General features: G+C 47.2%; 1 protein-coding gene and 1 long non-coding RNA gene across 2 annotated transcripts in view; one reads left to right on the forward strand and one right to left on the reverse strand.

The window, feature by feature from the left end:
* Nucleotides 1-21,289, forward strand: part of LOC125756912 (uncharacterized) — a 318,174-nt gene that overhangs the window by 187,600 nt on the left and 109,285 nt on the right. The gene's annotated exons all lie outside the window — the stretch shown is intronic.
* Nucleotides 1-21,289, reverse strand: part of LOC119379419 (rab GDP dissociation inhibitor beta) — a 255,048-nt gene that overhangs the window by 139,170 nt on the left and 94,589 nt on the right. The window contains exon 4 of the mRNA XM_037648728.2: nt 2,209-2,368. Within this exon, the coding sequence (XP_037504656.1) occupies nt 2,209-2,368 (160 nt within the window). The remainder of the gene's footprint in view (nt 1-2,208; nt 2,369-21,289) is intronic.

Consider the following 21,289-nt stretch of genomic DNA (forward strand, 5'->3'; position numbering starts at 1 on the left):
GCGCTTCCACCCCTGGTGACATCTTTCTCTCGCAGAAGGACCGCCACATTCAAAAAGATCTTGACTTGTCTCTTGTTGTGAAGGTCTGTAGGTTTGTTGACGATTTCATTGTATTTGTAGATTGTTCGGATACCGATTTTGAAGTTGTTGTCCCTAGACTTCTAGGTTTGTTTAAGGATCACTTGCTTCCACTAGAACTTACACATGAGCTACCTTCAGGTAATTCGATTAGGTTCTTAGACCAAACGCTCTGTTTTCGGAGTGATCATGTGTGCTGGCTGTTCACACCGAGAAGTGGAAAACCCATTTTACCCTTTCACTCAGCTCATTCAAAACTGGTGAAAAGGGGCATCATCAATGTTTGCCTCGTCAACGCTCTTAGGAGGTCATGCCCACACTCGATGCAACGAAGTTTCAAAGCACAGGTCAAGCGCCTCTTAAGCGCTGGTTACCCGATTGCCCTGATTTCTGCTGTTGCGGAAAAGCTTTTGAAGCAATTCAAATATCCAGGAGGGCAGTCTCAGCCTCAAAATGCGTCAGTTCCTAAGAACTGTGTTGCAGTCCCTTATCTGCATAACGTTTCGCATAGGCTGAAAAAGATTGGGAAACGCGCTGGCATCACTGTTGTCTTTTCCGCCCCGGAAAAGCTATCGAAGCTTTGTAAGCTGGTGAATCAACCAGCTGCAAATAGAGTAAGATGCTCTGTGAACCACAGAACGCGCTTTGTTTCTTGTGCTACTGGTGTCGTGTATCTTCTTCCGCCTTCCTGCGGTAAGAAATACATAGGGCAAACTGGTAGGTGCTTGAATGACCGCTTAAGAGAGCATAATAACAATGTGCACAATGCGGTTCAAGGACACCTCGGAATTCACTGCCGCGACTGCGGCTGCGTGCCCCTCTTTGAGCGTTGCGAGGTAATAGGCAAGCACCACTCGCAGGCCACGCATGAGATAATTGAGGCCTATCACATATAAAATTTCACGGTACATGCGTAAGTTCCCCATCAGTTGCGCTATTGCAAAAAGAGATCGCCTATCTCGATCATTTTTAAAATGTGTACTAGTTTCCAGCTCAATCAGTAAAGTGACAAGAGTTTTGCTGGCATTGTATCGCAGTGGCTGTCAACAGCATCCTTCTACGCATGCCCATTTTTTCACTATATATGTACTTCGCTCCGCTATTAAATCATCGTTGAAAGTCAGCGCTGTGTGTTGTCACCTTCCTTTGTCCTTGTCAGCTGCGCTGTTCGTATATTCAATTATGCCTGAATTAACTGAATGCCGAATTATCAAATGCACCAAGAAAACAGTAAATAAATGTCTATTACATTAATGTACTTTCATTTTTTGAGGAATACGTAAATTCAGTAATTATTTTGCATAAGAGCAGGAGAAAAGCCACAATTTTTGTCACTTGCGACTTTGTTCACAATGCGAACCCAGTGTCAATCCACAACGTGCTCTGAACCTATACCTTATTACGTACCAACAACGCTATTGTGGATGGTGACCACGCCTTTCTGAAATCCGCAGCCATTTCGGCTGTCCGCGAACACTGTTTTCTCTCCTTTGCATGAGAGTTACGCCGCCTCACGCTCGGCGCACTCCGAGGATCGTCCGAATCAAGCGGGTTGTGGCCATATGAGTGAATTAACGAGTTCAATGCCATTAAACAATGCATATGCTGGCGGGGGCCCTGGAACACGCCCGAATTATCCGATTTTCCTAATTAACGAGTGTCGAATTCACGAGCTTTTACTGTAGTTGCATCTTCCTGGAATTCAGATATCATGCATGCAACCTAGACTCCGCCGTGAGTTTAGGCAATGTTTTAAATGAATGCAAACATCACGATTACATGCCTTGATTCTCAGATACATGCAGCTGCAAGGTCTAAGTGTTTTGCACATGTGTAGCCTTTGAAAAATATTATTTTGGTTATGGTATGCATATTTCTGAATCCAGATATTCATGTTATAAGCAGTCTATACGGTATAACACTGTGAACAAGGCTTCCGTATGAAAGCCAAAATGTCATTTTCTTTTAAACTTTTGTTTGGTCGGTGTACTTCATTCCCTTCATCATGGTTCTTGCCAACCAGACGGGTGTCCGTAGAACTCTCAATTCCCCAAATAGAAGCACTGCGACATCTAATAAGATGTTTGAATACCACGCCTTGCTTTCTACAGAAACCACAGTCCAGCCTACCTTTTCCACTCGTTCGGGCACGTAGGAGGGGTCACAGTAGACCTGCTTGCAGCGTGCCGTCTCGCTGCCGGACCGCACGCCCACCACACGGCCATTTTCCAGCACAATTTCGTCAATGGGCTTGTCCAGCATGTATGTGCCCCCATAGATGGCACTCAGCCTGCACACGACAGCCGTGTTATGATAGCTCACCAGCATACTATCAAACACACAAATGGCCACAGTAGAGCAAGATGCATGCCACTCACTTATGAGAACTCTCCAGGCAAGTCATAAAGAACATGCAATGCACTCAACAACCAACTGTTCAGACACCTTCGCAGCGTTGTCACTAGACCTGTGCGCTCCGATCGCCGCCTGTTTTTGCTCACGCCGCTGCCGTAATCCCAAGAGTTATCACGCCTCTGCAGCGCCGCAATCGTGGTGCGCCGCCGCGAGCCTAATTTAACCCAAATGGGGAATCTGGACATAAAATACATCACTTCGCCAGGGGAGCTCGGCGCCCCGTTGCCGGTTCTTGTTCTGCAGCGTCCTCTTGATGTCATGAAGCTTTCACAACACTTGACACACATGAGAGGGACGGAATACACTTCAACGCAGCGAACACAGTCCCAAGAGATCCGCTTTTGGGAGCACAACTCTGACGCCGTGCATGAACTATGATCACGTTTCGGTTTAATGCGGCCACCCGTCTAACGCAACTGTGAAGGTCCGTATGCATTCCCTGCATCATTCTCAAACACCTGGGACACATTCACATGCAAGTTCAGACTTGACAAGCTTCTGTTTCTGTAAATTTCGTCCACTTTCTTCTTACAGTGGGAATGTGCTGGCGGGTTCGGTACGTCGATGTGGTCAAGAGCAACATGACATCACGGCTAGCAACTTTTTCTAATAACAATGCGCTCTGCCGAAATGGACTGTGAACACGTCACATACATGTACACGTGTGCTTGTGCGATACTCTGTCACGTGGCCCATATCGCAACACCCTCGCCCATGATGAGAATAAAAGCGCTTGACGCATGGCTGGACGGGGGCACTTTTCCTTCGGCGCTCTTGGTTATCGTTGCTGTCCATTATCAGCGAAAGAGAAACATTTCACCGTTAACAACTGCCGCAAGGGGCTATTACTCAATATGCCACAGAGCTGCGTAGACACTCACAAACTTGCAAGTTCGGTCTTTTTCTTGATCAAGCCTTAATGGACAGATTTGTTTGTGTATGCTGCGGTCTGACATGCAACGCAGCTTATTTGGAAAAGACAATCAGTTAAAAGTTTCAGACAGCAGTTATTCGTGCGATAGCCATTGAAGCTGCTATTCAACAGCACAGGAAGAATTTCAAGTGCACAAAGTTAAAAGCACTAGGCAAGCTTCTGCCTCATGTTATCGCTGCAGGACAGTGAAACATGCTGTCAGCTCTTGTCAGTATGCGAATGCCAAATGCTTTCATTGCAACAAAAAGGGCGACATCAAGAGCGCTTGCCGGAACAGACAGCTAAATGAATCGAGAGGTAAAAATAAACACCATGTTAATACCTTGTCACTGCCACGCAACAACTTGAAAAGTGTAAAACCTGCTGCAGATGCAAGACAAAAACCAACCACGGTCGAGGCCTGCTCACAGTTCCGGTCTCTTTTTCCCAGTGCTTGTTTGCGCAGGACAAGTCTCACATTAAGAACCTGCACGAATGAACCCATGAAGCCCTGCGGAGTAGCATTTGTTGCAGTCCAGTACAGCGTGTAGCGCCAACAGTTTCCAATTAACTTGCTATGCCAGGATGGCCAACCACTGCTGGGGCGCAGTTGGCTAGAACACCTTCAGCTGAACTGAGCGCAAATACAGGGTCTTCACCGCATGCAGGTGAGAAACACAATTGGCTTCGACAGATCGCCTAAACTCGAGTCCTTACTAAACCGCTATCAGGACCTGTTCAAGGACAAACTCGGCACAGTAAAGGGAGAAAAGGCTACCCTCTTTTTAAGGGTGATGCAAAGCCAAGATTTTTCAAAGCCAGAAGCATGCCTTTCACTCTAAAAACTGCTGTCGAGCACGAATTGTCCAAGCTGCAAGAGCTAGGGATAATTACACCCATTACAACAAGCCCGTATGCTACATCTGTCGTGCCAGATGTCAAACGCAATGGTTCAGTCAGACTGTGCGATGATTACAAAGTGACGCTAAACCCAATAATGGACATCAATAGTACGCTCTACCAAAAGCGAACGCGCTATTTGCCGCGCTGACAATGCGACAGAACATCTCTTTTGGATGAACACATCGAGAATAGCTCCCTGGAGGTTGTATCTTTCTCTCCTCCAGTAGTCTCACAGGTATTGCCTGACCTCAACGCTGCCGCCTCTTCCAACCTTAAAGGGCGACAACCCGACTAGCTGGATAGCATATTCTTGGTAGTCTTAGACCTAGTACACTGCATATAACAGTAAAATAAGTAAGTAATATATATATCGATGAGTTAGTACACTTCTTTCCTTTCGTTCTTACTCGAATAAATCAATAAATAAATATAGAAGCGCTAGTTGGTAGGTATTCATGTTAAAAAAGACAGGACGCGCAAACACAGACACAAGAGAAAAGTCAAGAGAGTGAACAGTTATCTCTCACGTAGACCATCAAGCACACTTGATTGATAGGTATCGCCTCTTGCGTGGGAAAAACGAGCGCGTTATTCTCTCGGCATTTCTGCTCTTTTTGGTGCACTTAGTGACACCAGAACGGTGATTCATGTGACATCATTAGGATACATATTCCAGTGATGTGATTGACTGAAGCTGTTTTGGAGCAGCTTTTGGAGCAGCAAAAAGTGCATTTTGGAGCAGGAAAAGGGGCTATTGGAGCAGCCAAAAACGTGCTCTGGAGCAGGGAAAACTGCTTTTGGAGCAGCTAAAAGCTCACCGCAAAGTAGAAAAAGGGACCGTGTGAAGCAAAACAGTCAACTAAGGAGGAGCTCTTTTGAAATTAAAAGTTCTGTCCAATAATGGGTGTTTGCATAACACCACTGGATCACCGAGCAGCCCCGTAAGTGTAAACATTGACGTTGCGGTCTTATCGGGCCCGTAGCCAGGGGAGGGGGGTGCCTAGCCCCCCCCCCCCTTGAAATTTTGATGGAGGGGCTGTTTTACCAAAAATAATGGAATTCAGTGTTTTTCTCAAATAGTGAAGGTCGCCATTCGACACAGTCGAATTCGGCTGGGGAATTTCACGAATTCCGATCAGCCGGTTACGTTTACATCAACGCCTCCTAAATTGGTTTCCTATGGGTTCGCAAAAAGCCTGGATCGATTGGGTTGGACTTTTCAATGTAGATAGATCACGCACAGAAATTTTGATGTCCGGGAGATTTTCCTGCCAACCGTACACACGTAAGAAAAGGTCGAAATCAGGGAGTCTCGCGGATTTTGGCATGTATGCACTATAGGAGGCTTTCGTTCGTTTGCAGGAAAACTGTTTAGCGATTTCGGAGTCCATGAACATCCTCGGAAATAGATGTGGCCGTATCTGCCCAAGAGTCTCTCTGCACGAACCACGCGGTCACCCGAGAGCGTTGCTGAACACTGCGAGAAGTCCAAATACGTCTGACACGCAGGTTTTTGTGGAGTTTTCAGTACACCTGCTGAATCCCGGTGCTGCTTCGTGGCCTCAATGTGCCTCTTGCTTGTAACATGTCGCTTTATCGCTGCAAAACCATGCTGTTCGCAGTTAATGATCTGACTGCAGACAATGTAAAATCCACTGCCATCACTGCCTTGGCGACGCCAAGATGATATAGTGTCACCATTTTCGTCCATCTTCAGGATGTCGACAATGAACTTGGTGGAACGACCTGAGGCTCTGAGACGGCGAGACACGAACAATTCGAAAAGCAATTCCCCTCAAGAAACGTGCAGCGATAAGTTTTTTGCTAATGACGGAATAGTCTTTGTTGCTAGTCGTTCCACGGCGAACCTATATAGTTTTCCACGAGTTTTGCTCCCCGACTGGACTCGCGTTCCATGAAAATCCTCAAACAACACGAAGCTGCCAATTAACTGCGCCAGTTCACGGCTGGTGCGAAGCTTGTCCGCCATCTTGCCAGCTTGCCAGCTTCTCGGTTTGCGATAACCGCAGTTAGGAGACTAACTGCTGTTATGTCTGCCCTGTAGCTACCCCTAACCGTGGTTAGCCGTAACCGTAGTCAGCTTAACCACGGTTAAGGGTATAATGGTTTGAGCAGCGGAACGTAAAAAAAAGGGGTAAAAAGATGGCAGACAAGGACGTCGCTGTACTAACAACTGAAATTTTATTTCTATGTTGCTGCGGCGGTGCGGTCACACCAGCTCGCGGCGAGCCGCTCCTTCCAAGGTGCATTTTTGGCGGGTCACGCCAGTTTACAACAGTCTGGAGGGGATTATGTCGGCCCCCAAAAGCCTGAGCAAGCCAAACCAGCGCTTAACGAGCCTTCCCACCAATCAGCGTCCGGTCATGTCCCCCAGAAAGCACCGTGCGGCGTGCCACGAAAAATGATGCACGAACCCATTCCTCTCGCGGCACGAAAATTCTGCCGCGCGGCAGCTTCAGAGTCTCGCGTTTTGCCGGCGCACGTTTTGACGCTAGTGAGCTTATCATTTGGCGCAGAAAAGCGGAGATGTAGCAGGTTTCACGTCTTGGCGCAGTTTGGCGCAATTGGCGCAGCTATCACATCACTGATCTCTCGAATGGTCCATATACGAGAAATAACAGTAGTGAACTGCCTCGCACACTGCTTTGCCATGCAGTCGCCCACCCGTTCTTGCTTCTCTCGCATGACTACCGTGCGGAATTAACTTATTTCGCTCCGTTTTGTGCATTTGCAACTGTGCATGCGGAGATAACAAAGTGTAGCCGACAAGCGCAAAATGATGATAGGTTTAACGCTTAATGCTGACATTGTATGCATGCTTTACGAAGAAATAAGTGGCAAGGAGATACTCTCCGTAAGAAGGGTAGTGAAGGCAAGAACGAAACCAATGGAACAGATTAGAATAACAGAGAGCTGAGCTAGTTGGTAAGTATTCATTCTAAAAGGACAGGGCGTGCAAACACGGACACAAGAAAGAAGTCAGGACACCACAAACGCCGACTAACAACTGAAGAGACGCACAACGGCTGAAAAGAAAGAAGGCACGAAAACTTATCTGCGCATGCCCATGCAACAGGCAAACCTATCAATCCGGCACGCGTGGCGGTCTACGTGGAAGATAACTGTTAAGGCATTTGATTTCATCTTTATGCAAGTTAATCGACGGTTGGCTCACGCATGCGCTACCACTATTCTCGATATGCCATGCTTCAATCATCAGGCGCGTTTCTTCATTTCTATGCCGGTACAACACTGCGCATTCATCGAATTTTGGCGTGCACTTACAATCTCGACAATGTAACGATAGATTAGAAGGTGAGCCTCCTGTTAGCGATCTCTTATGTTCCAACCATCTCTGGTTGATGCGTCAACCCGTCTGTCCTACGTAGAAGCTTGTGTCCGTGTTTGCACGCCCTGTCTTTTTAGAATGAATACTTACCAACTAGCTCAGCTCTCTGTTATTCTAAGCTTCATTTCTAGTACTCTGAGCCCTTTTCGGTGTTCCCCTACTTATCTGAACAATCCTGCCTCTTTGGCTTCTTTAATTGCTATTTGCTTGGTCCGCGCTAGAACTTTTTGAAGTTCAACTTTTGTGCGGCTTTCTGCAACCATCTACCGGACATGCCAGGAGGATATGTGCCATATTGACCGTGGAATCATGACGTCAAGTGAGATTTTACCAGGAATGCCTCAAGGTCAGTTGCTCGACTTCGCGTGACGATCGCCGCCAGAAGCAGATGTACGCCGACTGGATGAGGGTAGCTAACCGGCATGCGGAATTCATATGGAGGGTAAAACTTCGAGAACTTCAACCATGTAAGAGGAAGAAAATTTCTACTGTTTCACCGCAAAATAACTTGCTAGTCCTTGGAGGAGCTGCCTTAGATGATAGTCACTGCAAAACCCTAGCCTTAGGTCCTAAATACTGTTTTAAGCCGAACCTGAAACCAATAGACGTTTTAAGTTTGCCGCGTACAATCACTAGACTTGTTCCTGAAGAAGAGCGTTCCCACTGCATTTCAGACTGCGTTGCTAGCATCAAGGGTTCTAATATGCATCTCAAGTGTTCTGATCCTATCCGGCCTTTGGTTAATTACTGTGTCGAGAAGAAACTCAGGCCAGTAATTTCAAATAAGGAAGGGTATTTTGTAATTATGCCGGACAGTTTTTTCTCAGAAAAAGCATTAACAACCATAGAAAAGAATTTTAGGACGGTAAAACTTAAGCCATCAGTAGTTAGGCAACGTGCTGTCAACCTTTTGTTAAGACAATCTTGAGAGAATAGCTTGTAATGTCAAGAAGGTTAAATCACTTACTTTAGAATTGTTTTTTTCAGCCAAAACACATAAGAACGACATTCCGTTTCGAGCAATCGTTTCAGAGCAAGGCACCTGGCAAGTCGCTGTATCTAGTTATTTGCAGAACTGCTTAACCTCTTTGAGTTTTTCAGACCCATTTCGTATGCGTAATTCTCAGGTGCTAGTTCAGTTCCTCTCAGAGAACCCCGGCTGTTGTAAGGCTTTTAGTATGAATATTGAAGACCTGTATTATTCTTTGCCGCATGAGGACTTGTTAAAATGTGTTAATGAATGTATTAATGAACAAGGGCACCAGACGGTTTTCACCGATAAATGTGGTGTTTCTACCGGGGCATTTCTAGAAATCCTTTCCATGTATTTAAAGTCGACGCTGGTAGGTTGGAAGGAAGGCGTTTATGTGCAGAAATCAGGAATATGTATTGGTTCTAAAGTTGCTCCGGTTCTTAGTGATTTATACCTTAGCGAGATTGACAATCTTTTGAAAGGTGCCTTAGGTAATTCGGTTATTAAGGTTTTTCGTTATGCGGACGATTACTTGATTTTTTGTAGTGGTGAGGACTTTGAAAAGGTGGTAACTTCCGTGAGCGAAAAATTTGAATTAAATGGAGGAGGGCTGAGCTTTACTAAAGAGGTGCCTCAGAATAATGGAATACAATTTCTAGACATTTCCTTAACGTTCCAGAAGAACCATGTGTGCTGGCAGTATTCTCCTAGATCTTCGAAACCGCTGTTAAATTTCTCGTCGAAGCACTCGAAGGTTGTAAAAAACGGCATCGCCATGTCTTGCCTTAAGTCAGCCCTCACCAAGTCATGTGAGCACAAAATGAGTGATAGCTTTAACGCACAGGTTACGAGTCTTTTAGATGTAGGGTATCCTCATGATGCAGTGGCCACGGTCGCTGAACGTTTAAAATAGTCTATTGTGTTAAGTCTGAGCATGGCTGCAGAAAGCGATAGGAAGAAACGTGTCGTAGGTATACCGTACATTCATCGCGTGTCTCACAGGCTAAAGAAAGTAGGAACTAGATACGGCGTTAATGTTGTTTTCACGGCTGCCAATAAGCTAGGTAAGATTTGTGCCGCTGTGCAGAGGAAGAATGAGCGAGTAAAAGACAAGAAGCAGACCGATATTTGTTTCTTAAAACACACCAACAAATTCACTGATTGCCGTACGAGTGTGGTGTATAAGGTCCCTTTCAGCTGCAGCCGCTTCTACGTAGGACAGACGGGCCGGTGCATCAACCAGAGATTGTTGGAACATAAGAGATCGCTAACAGGAGGCTCACCTTCTAATCTATCTTTACATTGTCGAGATTGTAAGTGCACGCCAAAATTCGATGAATGCGCAGTGTTGTACTGGCATAGAAATGAAGAAACGCGCCTGATGATTGAAGCATGGCATATCGAGAATAGTGGTAGCGCATGCGTGAGCCAACTGTCGATTAACTTGCATAAAGATGAAATCAAATGCCTTAACAGTTATCTTCCACGTAGACCGCCACGCGTGCCGGATTGATAGGTTCGCCTGTTGCATAGGCATGCGCAGATAAGTTTTCGTGCCTTCTTTCTTTTCAGCCGTTGTGCGTTTCTTCAGTTGTTAGTCGGCGTTTGTGGTGTCCTGACTTCTTTCTTGTGTCGAGCGTGCACGCCCTGCCTTTTTAGAATCAATGGAACAGGCGCCAAATTATTTGATTCTTTCAATGGACAAACTCTTTACAGCAGAGACAATGCAGCTCTCCAAGAAAAAGGCAAGCCACGGTTTCTGTATATTTTTTATAGCGATAGCAATTATATGCAAACTCTGGACAGGTTTTTACCGTCACGTTCCGTATAAAGTCCAAATCGATAGCATCGCTTCGCGCATAGTATGTTCTACCCACAAGTAAAAGCTTATGAGTGCTGGTGACGAACACGGCTAAAGCAGAGATGAAACAATCTGGCCATCTCCGTCGCACAGAGGGGGCATGCGATAACATCAACTAGCCATGTGAGGCCTGCAGACGATTGCTCCTCAAGCAGAAAGGAAACGCCCCACCAGTCTTTTGCTGGGCAAAGGAGCATGAAGAGGCACCGGGGGAGGGGGACTGCAGCAACTGTGAACTTTTGCTATGCTATAAAGGCGTGGTCGCGAGTGCTCGCATGCACGCTATCTCGGCAGACATTAACGAACGGCTCGCATACCCTTCTACGTGCTGTGATCCCACCAATTTGTGATGTGACCAATGATACAACAAACTGCACGAAAACCGCTTCTCTACCAGGAGTGGCCATATTGACATACACCAGCGTTTTGTAGAGTTACGCGAGATTGGATTAGAGCTGCTAGCATTACTTCGTATATCAGTACATGTCGCTATTGCACTCATACTGCTTTGCTATTTCAGTGAAACAGATCCTTTTTTTCAAAATTCAAGGCACAATCTTCTCTCGCCACCAACTCTCGAATATACCCGTCTAGTGGTGGCTGTCTACTGGTGGCTGTCGAGATAGCACACGCAACTGCTCGCGACAGCACGCTTTTCATCAAAGTGCTCAAGCGCTGCTCAATCAATGCAGCCCCCCACTCCCCAAGCAACCCTTTATGCTCTTAATGCCAAAAGTGCTCCTGCACCCCGAAATTTGAGCAGTGCACAGTCATATATCGCAACCGTAATCAATCGGCGAGGCTCGTAGTTGAAGCAAAATATATTTTAGAATGCGCAGAATCGTGTGTCAGCATAGCTTCATTGACATTATCTAAGAAAGAGATAGCATTTTTGAGTGCTCAGTAACGTGTAACGCGCAGGCCCTGTGTCACATGCTTAAGTGTATATAAGTGACGCTACCCCCTTTTTTCCAATGAACAAGTTGTAAGTTGCACACTGTGTGTCCCGTCTCTTCTTCGTCCTCGTCTTTCAAGCGCATCCACTTCATCGACAATCATTAATGAGCAATTAATGAAAGCCAGGATCGAAATAGCTCGTTCTTACTGAAAATCTTCAGAGGTTGGTGTGTAATTATTGTAAATACTGAAGTAGCCCACGAACATTTCAATTAAACATGTGATTTATGCAAATTTTTTACATCCACTATTGTGCTCCATAAATGTACCGCTTATCACTTTCATTAATTGAATTTTCATGATACTTTTCAGCTAATTCCGAAGCACCGAGTTCGGGAAGGCTGATTTATTGAAGTCATGGGCTTCGCCAAAAGTTTAATTCCGGGGGGGGGGGGGGGGGGGGGGGGGGCGTAGAAACACCGAACACTTTTCCATTTCCTGGCTACGTCACTGATTCACCGTGCAGGTACATGCGAGTAGTAACTGCAAGAAATGTTTATTCATTGGTTTATCGGGTTTAACTGTCCCAAAGCAAGTCAGTCTATATGAAAGACGCCGTGGTGGAGAGTTGCGGACAATGTAATTAGACAACCCGGGGTTGCTTAATGGGCAGCGGAATAAAAGCACACGGGCACCTAGCATTTCGCCTCTATTGAAATGCGAAGGCCGCGACCACGATCTAACCTGTCTATTGTGCCAGCAGCCAAACAGCTGTAACCACCAGGAGCATAACCAGAAATTTTTGTCGGGAGGGGGGGGGGGTTAGGAGGGTTCAGTCCTACTTTGTGCATGATCGTGCGTGTATATATACACATGCAAAACTGAAAAATTTCGGAGGTCTAAATCACCTCGGCTATGCCAGTGTTAACCACTGTTATCGTAGCGACTTCATTGAAGGAAAAGGTGAAAAACTCTAGCGAAGAACATGCTTTACGATGAAGTTAAGCATACTATGACAAGAGAAAAAAATAAGAAAATTAGTTGAAAGGATGTCGCTTCAAAACAGTAAAAGTACAATTTACAGAAGAGCTGTGACATCAGCTCTTCTGGTAATTAAACATGAGAAATGACCATGACGTGCAGTGTTGCGGAGTTGCCACTCCGGAATTGGAATGACTCCGGAATCATTCCACGTTTTCGCGACCCCGGAATGGAATGGGGACAACGCTTGGAGTAATGGAATGGGAATGGAAATAAGCACATTTTGCATGGAATAGAATGGGAATGCAATTATGTCTTTTTCCGAAAATAGAGCCCGTTTTAGTCCACGCTCTGTTCTTCAAACTTCAAACATTAGTAAGTCAGAGCCTCGAATTCAGCATAAAGCCGTATTTTTAAAATGGCTAATTACAAGCACGGTACATTTATAACGAATGCGCCTACTACAATTCTGTCCTTATATAGACTGTGTGTCTCCAAAGTTTGTCTCTATTCTTCGCGTAAACGTGTCTCTATGCCGTTGGCAACCGTCATGCAGAACTAGGGCGGCGAAGACATTGCATACCTGTGCACAGGCGAACACAGAAAGTTTTCCTTCCCCCATCCATGCTTGCAAGGCGCGCTTGACAAGCGTGAGTGCTGACAAGCAGTGCGGCCTAGTGTTCCATATTCGATGCAAAGGCACAAGGTGCTTGAGCGGTGCACTGTTCCAAATACAGTAAAACCTCGGTAATTTGTACTCGGTTAATTGGGAATCCCGGATAATTTGTATTATTTGCGCGGTCCCAAATTTTTACATGTAAATTTAACCGGATAATTGGTGCGGCCAGTCTGCGACTTCCCGGTTAATTGGCACACTTGGCCGCGACTTCCAAGATATGCAAAGGGTGTTGCGAATCTCGGAGGCTGTAACTAAAACATGCATTTTTTTTTTGATGTACGGATCTCGAAGGCCATGTTTTTTTTTACCGGAAATACGTCGTAGACGCCATGTTTTAGCAATTGCCAGGCGGCGATGCGTGCGGTTGCAATCATGATCATCATCATCTCAACAGCGATGTTAGCCACTCTAGCGAAGTGAATGTTTTGTGGAGTCTTTGTGCCATTTGGATGTCGGCTGGCCAGCATTGTGCGATTCGGTGCGACTGCTCCATTTGTCTCCTGTCTCCGCTTGAGTGTCTTCCCTGTGAATTAGTTGATTGAGGTGTGCTTGGAAGGAAGATGCCGAAGTACAAGAGCTTGTCCCTGCACGAAAAGGTGTGTTTAATTGAAGAGGCCAGCAAGTCGACGGCGTCGAAAACGGCTCTCGCCGAAAAGCACCACGTGCCTCTGTCAACGCTGTGCAACATCATCAAGAATAAGGAGAAAATTCTCGATGCTTACAGCAAGACGCACTCGTCAAAGCGTACACGAGTACGCCCGCCTACGTACGCCGACGTTGAAGCAGCTCTGATCGACTGGCTGCAGAAAGCCAACGCAGCACACCTTCCTGTGAATGGGACCATATTGCGTGAGAAGGCCAACCAGCTGGCGCTGCAACTTGGACATTCTGAGTTTAAATGCAGCAATGGATGGTTTTGCCGATTTAAGGAGCGCAACAACCTGACATTCGTGACTGTTTGTGGCGAGAGTGGCAGCGCGGATCAGTCTGTTGTCGACGGCTGGAAGCAGCACACCTTGGCTCCACTACTCGCCAAGTACGAAGCAGCAGATGTTTACAACCTTGATGAAGCTGCTCTGTTCTACAAAATGCTGCCTACGAAGACGTTCGCTTTGAAGGAGGCAGACATTAAGGGGCGGAAACAGAACAAAGATAGAATCACTGTTTTGTTTGGTGCAAGCATGTGCGGTGAGCACAAGCTGCCACTGCTTGTTATTGGGAAGACAGAAAAGCCTCGTTGTTTCAAAATGCACGACTGCCATCCAAGGATGACCTGATCTATAAAAACAACAAGAAAGCTTGGATGACGGCTGCACTCTTTGAAGAATACGTGCGGCACCTTGACCGCAAGTTTGCGGCCGCAGGGCGCAGCGTTTTGTGCGTCGTCGATAATTGCCCAGCTCACGGCGACATTCAGAACCTGCAGGCAATCAGGCTGGTCTTTCTACCCCCGAACACGACGTCGCTATCGCAGCCGATGGACCAGGGCGTCATACACCATACCAGGAAAATATATCGCTACAATCTGTTGAAGCGAATGCTCCTTTGCTATGACAACGGAAAGGAGTATAACATTGACCTCCTCGGTGGTATTTGCCTCATTGTTCACGCATGGAGGCAGGTGGAGGCCACCGTTATTCGACGGTGTTTTGAGCACACCAGTTTTGTGAAAGAAGAGGCAACCTCCGCTGAGTTTGCTGTCACCGCTGTCACTTGCCCGTTTGATGAAGAAGGGGAGACTCTCTACGCTCGATATGAGGCTTTGCACGCGGACGAGGAGTGCACTCCAATCGGATTCTCCGAGTACGCAAATGTCGAGTGCACAGTGCAGACGTGTTACGCCGACATCGACAGCGAGATAGCTGCGAGATCGACCGATTCGGCCTCTAATGTTGACAGCGATGACGAGCCCTCCCGAGCACCCCCTTTGGCGGATGTCATCGATGCCTTGAGTGTTGTGCGCAGCTTCGTCGAGTGCAACGGCGGCGAGGCTGAGATGCTGCGCCTCATGAACGAGGCGCAGAATCAAGAACGAGGCCGCTTATCAGTTCAATGACGGTACCGACGCCAATATGCGACGAGTGTCCACGCGTCATCCACGATCCGTCGTATGACACGGCAATGTTTCCCGGGTTGTCCACGTTGAGTTCCGCGTAGATGTCGCGAACCGAACTCGCACACTTACTCATGAGTTTCGAGGCAGCAAGAGCAGCGGCACGTGTTAGCTTCTTCACGTACGCCTGCCACGTTTTTGTGTGGAGGCCGCGACGCGATATGTTCATCATTGCAAATATGTCGTTAAAAGCAGTCTGTCTGTTGCCAGTAGCCTGCATTGCGCGGGTGGCGAGCTCCACTTTGACGACCCGTCACCGCAGTTCACACACACTAGCTCAAGCTTGACGGCAAAGCCGTATTCCCGCTCACCTCTCCTGATCTCGGCGTCTCCTTTGCAAATCTTGCACTTTAGATGCAATATTATCAAAGCATTTACCGCCTCCAAGTCCAGGAAGGTGAAGGTCGTTTCATCAGATGGGGGATCCGCGGTGTCCGCGCGTTTAGTGATAAGGCTGCGCTTCCGTTCCGTCGCCGCAACAGATGAAATCTCTTGCAGCTCCTCTTCTGCCTTCTTCTTGTTCTCTATCTGTTGGGGCTGCAGAATTTGTGTGTCGTGACGCACACGGCCGCTTTCCGCGACGTTGTCAGCAACTGACGGGCTCGTAGGACTAGCATCCGTTAGGCCTACCGCGCTGGCGTCGACGGCCGCTCCGCTGGCCGCTGCGAGTTCGTCATCCTCGTTGTCCTGGGTCGTTGCGGGGCGCTTCCTGAAGTTCTCCACTAGCGATCGCCTCACCCGCTTTCCAAATTTGTGTTTGGTGCGGAACTTCTTCTGTAGGCAGTCGACAATACCAAGACAAAATGGCGCACGCTCACGCGAGTCTCTGCTATAGTGCCTAGAATATACTTACTAGTGTGCCGACCGCCGGGCATTTCCAATGGGAGACGCTGGCACCGACGGTGATGCCTAGAGTTACTGTGTAGCATGCACAGTAACTCTAGTGATGCCTTCCTCCGGACGCCACGAGACGGCGACACTCTTAGAGACCATGCTAACCGAGTGGCGCATGAAGCCAAGCACGCGCGTTGCAGGCGCGTCGCTCAATAGCGCTTCGGATGCCCGTCAGGCTAGTGAAAGAAACCCACGTGACCGGTATGGCAAATTGAGGCTCCATCTATTGACTGGGATCAGAGTTAAAATCTGCGTTCCGTCTCTTTCCTCCCAACTCTCTTCAGCCCCCTCTCTGGTGGGATCAACTCCCTCTCCTCCGGGAGGCGCGCTCGGGCGCGCTTTCCGCCGCCTTGCTGGCGCCGCCGACATTGAAATCAGAAAGTTTCGTGTCTGGCGTTGGTAAGGCATGTGTTAGCCGTCGCGCGTCCGTTTCATGGTGCTCGCTCGCTGTGTGCTTGTGCGACGCGATGTTTTACGACTCGCGCTGTTCGTGCATAGTGCTTTGTTGCTCGAATACTTCCAGAACAAGTCCCGGAATATATGTGCCGGCCCCCAAAAGAACGACAGGTGAGCGTGCCCTTTGAGTCGCGGTCTTCATTGTGTCAATGTGAATTCACGTCCATACCGAGTAGCTGTTCTCTGCAGTGGGGCTTCAGTTAATGTTTTCAAAAATGACTGCTTTGAAAAGGGAACGATGCTGCGTTTAAATCGTTATACGAACAAGCAGCGGACATGAAGCCCATGCGACGTAACTATAGTTACAGGTTTACAACTCTCACAGAACCGTGTGTTTGAGTGTGTGCTTTGCATTTGTCTCCAGTTAATTACTCGCCATCGCCAATAACCACGTTTGTGAGACATTAGGTAGATGTATGAAAACTTGTGCTGCTCTGAGACGAATAAACGAGTTCACTTTTGCACGAGTTGACGGCGCTCTTTATCTTATTGAAACTTGCCCTTTTCTTCAGGGTGTATTTCGGAACGCAACACAGCTGACCGGTGCGCCCCGAGAAAAGCTGAAGAATTGCAGAATCGGCGCACTTCAAGAAGAGATGCCATGAATCATCCGATATCAGTCGTTCATTTTCTCCGCGTTTATCATCACTAGTTATATGAAAATCAACATTTTTGGAAATGTAGTCAATAAAGTGCGGCCAGTATTAGTTGTGTTATATGTGGAGTTCATTTTGACATCTTTAAAATGATATTTACATTATTATTCTATTTTTAGGTATTTCAACTGCTTTCATTGTTTTTGCATTCCAGGAATGTTCAATTTTGTTATGATAATTTTGTGCAATATCGTGCGCATATATCAGAAGCTGTTCTGCACTTTTGTCAGTATAAAAATTGTCTTTTTGAATATGTGCCCTAGCGTCATGTTCTGTTTTTTATTCCACTGTTCTTTAAGTTCTTAACTTTGCCGAGAACTTTCGCGTTGTTTAGTGATCATGAACACGTGTATCTCCTGTTGATAACTTCTGTTAATCTCCTGAGCCTGTATCGCACCACATTTGATGAAAATGTTGATTTTTGAAAACGAGGAGAATAAAACGAGACCAAAGATATTTTGTGTTGTGAGTGCAATTCATTCTTTTGCGTTCTGGCACATGCTGCACGACTGCAGTGTTTGCAGAATGCCTGATTGCAAATTGCGCACATTCAAACGAGCAACGAACGCGCGGCGCAGTGCGTGCAGCGGATCCAAAAAAAAAAAAAAAGGCGCCCGGCGCGCTGCACGGCGCAGCACACGGACGAGGGGTCATAAAAGAAAGGGAGAGGGAGCCCGCGCACGCAAACAAAACAAAAAGAAAAAAAAAACCCAGCGCGCGCAAGGGAGCTAGGAGAGAAGGCGCGGCTGGTGTTAGTGTTGCCATGACAACGCATACCGTGTGCGCCGCCATTCTGCCGTTCGAGTCTCTGAATCCCAGCCGCAAGGATGGTAACTGAAGGGACGTTTGGCGCTGCCAGCGCTGACGTCATGAATTAAGGCGTCCTATGGGAGGTATACGGAGTAACCCCTCCGTGTGCCCGTTCTACGGCCGCTACCTTTTTCTTTTTTCTTTTTTTATGTAGCGGCCGTGCCCGTTCGTAAACGCAGTAGGTTGTGATCACGGAGTTAAGAAATATTCCGTTGCGGTAAACTTGTGGGGCGTTGTCCCTTTCGAGCCAGTAGCTTATGGTGCCTCCGCATGTCATTGCTAGGTTTTTTTTTTCTGTACGCGCGTTTCGCACTTGTTTCTGTTCACAGAACCGCGATGTGGTCGCAGAAAACGAGGCATAAAGACAGCACCTGTTTTGTCCCATATTGTACGAGTGGCTACCGCTCAAACAACGAGCGGGTCTCATTATTCAGCGCTCCTGTGGACACAGAAATTTAATTAAGTTTAGCCGAGTGGGAGAATAATATCTTGCAGCACTTTGGAGCAGATAATTTTGCATCTCTGAGCACACTGGAGCAGCGAATTTTACATCCTGGCCTGAGTACACTACAGAAGCATATTGCAATAACATTCAAGCACCGGAATATTACTATGGGGCTCTTATGAAGGCTAGAAATATTTCAATTCATTGCAAATCTCATGGAAAAAATCATCTCAGGAGTACTCCATATTTCACTCGCTAATGAAAAATAAAGGCTCATGCAGTTGAGTGTTCTGGATTAACCTCATCGGCGATTATTTTCGACACTAGCAAATAAACAGAATACCAGATCAATAAAATTCCACTTTATGAAATAACCCTAAATGCATCTATGTGGTTATCAGCAGACATTGTAGACAAACACCGTGATGTACAGCAGTGCCTAAATGCCAAAGAGCCAAACTAATGCATTCCCCTAAGAAAACTCTAAGGCGAAAGCCTGATTATTTTTCTTCTCGATCGACGGGTTGATCCTCCCCCTCCTCCTCTGCATGCTTTCTGCACCTCACCTGGTTTTGCGCTAGCTCCATGATCGGTGCACCGATTACGGAAGCATTGTAAAGCGACGATGTCATGTGATGGCGTCATCACGTGACATCACGATATATGCCATGATGACGTCACAAGTTTTGACGATCTATGATGTGATGATGACGGCATCACATGATGGTTATTTTTTGCATCAATCGATTTACGCCGCCGACGGTCAATTTTCGTGTTTGATAAAGCATCTGAAGCTTTCGCATTAATATTGCGTATTGAACGTTAACAACCTGGCCTTACGTACCAAACTGTCCTCCACCATGTCACCTCTTTGCCATGCGCGAAACAGCTTCGCTTATCATCCACTTCACAGAGTGAAATGGCTCCTCAACTTTTTTAAAATGTTTATTGTAATAACAATTATATGGACACTCGCCGCGGATTTTTGCCGTCGCTATTGCCATAATTTTCTGTATAAAGACCAAATTAATAACATCACCACGCGCATTCTAGCCGCAGGTAAAAGCTCGCGAGCACTGGCGACGAACGCGGCTGAAGCGGAGATTAAACTAGCCAGCCGTCTGTCTCCGTCGCACGGACAGCGCATGAGATAACATCTTCCCGTGTGCGGGCCTGCCGTCGATTGCTCATCAAACAGAGAGGAAACGCCCCACCCGTCTTTCGTAAGGAGCATGAAAGGACGCCAGGGAAGCGGAGGGGGGGGGGGGGAGGGGACTGCATCGTTCGAAGGGCGCAGTCGCTTGCGTGCGCGCTATCTCGAGGCATGAGGAGACTGCTCGTAAACTTGCTGTGCTCTCAACGCTCACTTCGTGTTTAGAGAACTCAGAGCAAGAAAATGCTTTGGTTCCTGGAGCGGCCCTATTCCCTTAAACCAGTGTTTTGTTGAGTTACGCGAGATCGGATCCAAAATAGTTAGCTGCTAGCCTTACTTCGTTTAACAATACAATTTGTTGGTATCGCATTCATTGCTTCGCCCTTAAGCGAAACTGAGTTTTTTTAACCGTCAGCTATTCACCCTCGAAAGCGAGGGGCGGACGTGTAATATGGGGTAGCCGCTTCAGTGTGGGCCGTCAGCGACGGGCCCGCTACTGACAGCTGCGCACTTGCGGCTGCTCCGACCAGGAGATATGCTTTTATTAATGAGACGACATTTTTAAAAAGCAAGCACAAAATTCGAATTGGAACCCTAGCACGTGAGCTCGAAAGGGCAGGGCCTTTTAGGGGGTATTTACCGCAGAGTGATTACAAACTCGGACGTGCTGGTATAAGCAATTACGAAAAAGCGCTTCCGAATAAAGATCCATGGATGAAGTGAAGTATATCTGAGGAAAAGTGTGAACGCGTTTCCACCGTTCGCGTGCTCTTCCATAAACGCAAAGCAAGGAAAATTCGATATTGTCCCATATATCTACTGCTAGCGAGCTATCAGCAGCGTTTCTAGAACAGACGACGTCCGCCGATGAATCGCCGTCGCACTTTCTCGCTACCGATAGGCCTAGACGTCACGAGCCTGTGCGGAGAGCGCGTTTTGCTGTCGAGCCGACTTGCAGAACAGAAGCTGCGTCGGCACCGTGCATGGCATCGTGGCTTACTCGGGACGCACGCGCGAGCGCTATTTATTCAGCGGAATAATTCTTGGTCCATGGTTGCGACTTTGGCAGCCCCAAGATCAAACTGCACATGTTCTGACGCCCCGGCCATGCGATTGCCGGTGATAGACGCCCCCAAACCCGAGACTTTGGCGCAGTTTGGCGCAATTTTCGTCGATATTATCACGATGGCGCAGTAAATACAATTTGGCGCACTTTGGCACAGTTGGCCCAGGAGTGGAATCACTGGTAAATGTAAGGTAATTAGCTACAAATTGCCGTGAATTTAGAATTTGTAGTCATGTGTCTCATATAATAGTATTTTTCGAAGAACCAGCCAGTATCGAGCAGCGTATTATAACTGTGCGTACGATCGCTTGTTAGTGCTACGAAATCAGATTCCTTTGATTACGCTTTGCACCCCAACCAATGTTCCGCAGCGCAAAACTGGCTGGGACAGCCCGTCGGCATCTCTCACAGGCGCGCGCGTCGGCTAGAGACGCCGCTCGCATGGTCCCTACGGCTATCACCGTCTGGTGGCCGCCGGTGGAAGGCATCATCCTCCGTGCCACCGCGACGCCAAGCGAGTGACATGTCCATAGAGCCAATGGGGACGAATTTGGACGCGATGGTAGCGCTGTCTGGATTCTAACGGTAGTTGCAAAAATAATTAAAAATGTTATCTTGCTCTCAAC

The sequence above is a fragment of the Rhipicephalus sanguineus genome, chromosome 1 (assembly GCF_013339695.2).
Source record: "Rhipicephalus sanguineus isolate Rsan-2018 chromosome 1, BIME_Rsan_1.4, whole genome shotgun sequence".
Lineage (NCBI taxonomy): Eukaryota > Metazoa > Arthropoda > Arachnida > Ixodida > Ixodidae > Rhipicephalus > Rhipicephalus sanguineus.